Raw genomic sequence first — 3620 nt, forward strand, 5'->3', positions numbered from 1 at the left:
CGCTCAGGTCATGATCTCGCGGTTCGTGGGTTCGAGCCCCGCGTCGGGCTCTGTGCTGACTGCCCGCTCGGAGCCTGGAGCCTGTTTCAGTCTGTGACTCCCTCTCTCTCTGACCCTCCCCTGCTCACGCTGTCTCTCTCTCTCTCTCCTAGAAATAAATAAAAATATTTAAAAAAAAAATACAAAGCCACAAAAGTCTTAGACATTTCGTCTATTGTTTTAAACAGTTATTTACTTATTTTGAGACAGTGACAGAGAGACAATGCACATACTGACAGCTGTGCGATGTGAAACTGGATGAGGCTACATTTTGTGATTTCATAATGACATTGTCCGAGAGGCTAAGGCCACTGAGAGATTGATGTCGTACATGGGGGAGGCCTGGGGTCATGCAGGGGGGCCAAGGGGCTGAGGCTGAGCCTAAATGGAAACAGGTTTGGACCGATTTAAATACTCAGGACCCAGGAGATCTGCCATGACGTGTGTCCTCTGGTGAACTTGGGCACAAGGAGTTTGCATAGAGATTGACCAATGTCATCTAACTCCGTCCCTGCTCAGAGCAGTCGGGGGCGGGGGGGACAGGGCAGGACCAGGGTGCAGGCTTCACACTAATATCCGAGGTGTCTCCAGAGGCTGGATTCGCTGCTTCCTCCAGTTAAATCTCCATCCTGACCCGGCCTGGCATGCGGACCTCAGTGTAGACAGTGGTGAGAGGCCTCTGCTGTTCTAGATGTGGTTCCTCAGATCCCTGGAATGTGGACAGAGGGTTCCTGCCACAGCTGATGGACAGAGAGGCCCCAGAGGGACCCCACATGCCGTGCTGCTCACATGACCTCCCCCCACAGCGCCCAGCACTGCATGGACCCGTGTTAATACTGCATGTCTGGAAGGGATACAAACACGAGGCCAGAAAGTGCAGATGAGTGGGTTTGACCAACTCACACCCAGGCTCACAGGGACGGGGGAGACCCAGCCTCACCTTGTCCCTGCCGTCCCGGGACACCTGCATGGCTTCGTGGACGCCACCACCATGGTCCCTGGGCTTCTCCTGCGACCCTGCGCCTGAGCCCCACACACATGGAGCTGAATCTGAGCCTTGGGAACCTTGCCCTCCCCCCACCAGGACCCCCACGGTGATGCCCACACCCACCAGCCTCCCGGGGGACATTCCCTGAGCAGCAAAATGCAGGGGAGGGAGCTGAGGGTCAGTGGGGGAGGGAGGGGTGTGGGCAGGGGAAGGAGGCGTGCACCTGCCTCTCCCAGTCTCCAAGCTCTTCCTCTCCCCACGTGAGCACCGCAGGTACAGCCCAGCTCCGAGGATCAGCAGCGCGACCCCAAGAGCCCCCAGGATATTTCGAAGTAAATACGCAACAGCCTGTCCGTGTGGATGTGTTTCTCCCTCTCAGAGACAGTGAAGAAGGATAAACAAGGGACAACGTCAGACGCCCATTGCCAAGCACGTGGAGGCGTCTGAAGGGACGGGTCTCAGCTGGAGAGGGGGGACATGGCAGGTGCTTTCACCAACCAGTTCTGAGCCCTGCTGGGGGCCGGGTGCTGAGAGGAACAGGACAGGGTCCCCGCGCTGGAGGAGCTCATCAGTGGGGGCGGGGCTGGGACACGCACAGGCAGCCGCCAGGGCCACGCGGTGCACTAGAGGTTTACAGCAGGTACGCAGGCCTTCAGGGAGGGCTTCCCGGAGGAGGTGAGGGATGCACTGAGTATTGAGGGAGGAGGGGATGTTACCAGATACTCAGGGGGTTGCAGACTATGGAAGGAGGGACAAGACCAGGAACACCGTGTCCAATCACCAGCCCTGGGGGCAGCCAGCACCCCTGCAGCAGGTGGAGGAGGACCCGGGCAGGGAGGAGCCGGGGAGGAGGATGAGCGGGAGGCAGGAGCCTCTTGCAGAGGGTCTGGGGTGGCTGAGGGATGGGCTCCTCGGGGACTCGGGGACGCTGATGCAGCAGGTCCCCAGCAGCAGGGGGAGGTGCGGTGTGGGGATGAGGCGGCACACAGGGGACCCGGTCACTGTTCCCTCGGGGACACCCTGACTGGCAGCAAACGGCCCGAGGCCCATGTGGGACAGGAGGTCACAGCAGGAGCAGCCGTGGCCCCGCCCCCAGCTGTCCAGGCCCCACAGGACACTGACCCTCGGCCAGAGCAGCACCTCTCAGTGTGGGGACCTGAGCGCCCCCTAGAGGACGGAAGTGCGAGGACAGGTCAGTGGCAGCCTAGGCAGGGTCTGGTGCCCTCAGGGCTGAGGGTCCTGGTCAAGGTCATTGCCTGATGGACGTGAAGCCCGCACGGCCCTGTGTGGCTGCAGGATCACAGCCCGCGGGGCAGCTGCAGAGAAGGGTCCCAGAACGGGAGTGGGTGGGAAGGGAGACTCTGGACGTGGAAGGTCTGGCGGCAGAGGGAACAGCATGACCAGAACCCGGGGCTGAGGAGAGCAGGACACATCCGGGAACCCAGGCGAGCACGTGGGGGGGACGTGTGTCCCTGAGNAGTCTCCAACCCCCCCCCCCGGGACACACCGGGAGTGCAGGAGGGAGGGGGAGGGAGTTGCTGCCACACCCCCCTTATCAGCACCGCAGGTCCAGGCCGCACCCCTGGACACACACCTGCTGGGAGGGCAGAGGCGGCCCAGACACCCTGCACCTCCCTGCTGGACAGCTGACCACAGGGACAGTCAGGACAGGGCGCTGCAGGCGGGGCTCAGCCTGGGTCTCTCCCACCCATGACCCTCAGGGCCTCCATCTCNCTGCCCCCACCCCACCTGGCTCTCTGGGCCTTGGCCTCACCCCCAGACCTGAAGAGCAGAGGTCAGTGGGAGTCCCCAGATGACCGGGGAAATGGGTCAGAGCGACAGTTTGCTCACACTCACTGGCCTGAGGCCAAGAATAGGGCAGTGATCAGCCTGAACGTGCTGTGTGTCCAGAGCATCCAGTGTCCCAGGACCAGAGACTCCATAGCTGGGGGTGGGGTGTCCTCAGGGCGTCAGTCTTTCCTCTTCAAGGTCATCCATCCCCTGCCTGGAGGCTGCTGATACATCAACCTCCCAGGCTTCACGATGCTGGGGAGGGGACACCCACAGGACAGCCCCACAAGTAGGTTATGGATGAGGCAGCACCAGGGACTGGACCAGGTTCTTGACCTGAAGGTCTGCAGACAGGAAGGAAGCTGGGGCCGTGCACTGGAGTAGGACTGGGGTTCCGTGAGGACGTCGTGCAGAGAGAGAGCAGAGTTCAGACATACCGGCTGCCCGTGGTGTGGATGACAGAGCAGAGCGAACAAAGAAGCAAAGGAGCCTCCAGGTGTTTGGCTGAAGGGAGTGGGTGGTGGTGGTGGGACCTGATCCAGGTGGAAATATGATCAGAGCTGAGGGAGGAGCCAAGGAGGGGGAGTGGGCACCCAGGAGGCAAGATTTCAGGTTCCTGCAGATCCACTCCGGCTTCCAAGAGCAGATGTCCATCAGGAGCCGCGGCAGGGTGTCGGGTCAGGACTGGAGACGTGGCCTCAGCACAGCCAGGCTCCCACCAGGGCTTAGCTGGAGTCCCCTGGGGAGAGAGGAGGGCTGGGCGCTGACCAGCAGAGGATGGGCCAGTATAGACGGAGCGGGA

General features: G+C 61.4%; 1 protein-coding gene across 3 annotated transcripts in view; it reads right to left on the reverse strand.

Annotated features, from left to right (window-relative positions):
- Positions 1–229: 229 nt before the first annotated feature.
- The window catches only part of LOC144215994 (CD48 antigen-like), a 13958-nt gene continuing 10567 nt past the window's right edge, over positions 230–3620 (reverse strand). Inside the window, exons 4-6 of one of the 3 annotated variants that reach the window (XM_077754361.1) lie at positions 1251–1489; positions 980–1062; positions 230–748 (exon numbers count right to left, since the gene is read on the reverse strand). In XM_077754361.1, coding sequence (XP_077610487.1) covers positions 727–748; positions 980–1062; positions 1251–1489 — 344 coding nt within the window. In that variant the 3' untranslated portion in view covers positions 230–726. The remainder of the gene's footprint in view (positions 749–979; positions 1063–1250; positions 1490–3620) is intronic. The other 2 variants (XM_077761149.1, XM_077767973.1) reach the window with 2 other exon arrangements.

Source organism: Crocuta crocuta, unplaced genomic scaffold (genome assembly GCF_008692635.1).
Source record: "Crocuta crocuta isolate KB4526 unplaced genomic scaffold, BGI_CrCroc_1.0 scaffold450, whole genome shotgun sequence".
NCBI lineage: Eukaryota > Metazoa > Chordata > Mammalia > Carnivora > Hyaenidae > Crocuta > Crocuta crocuta.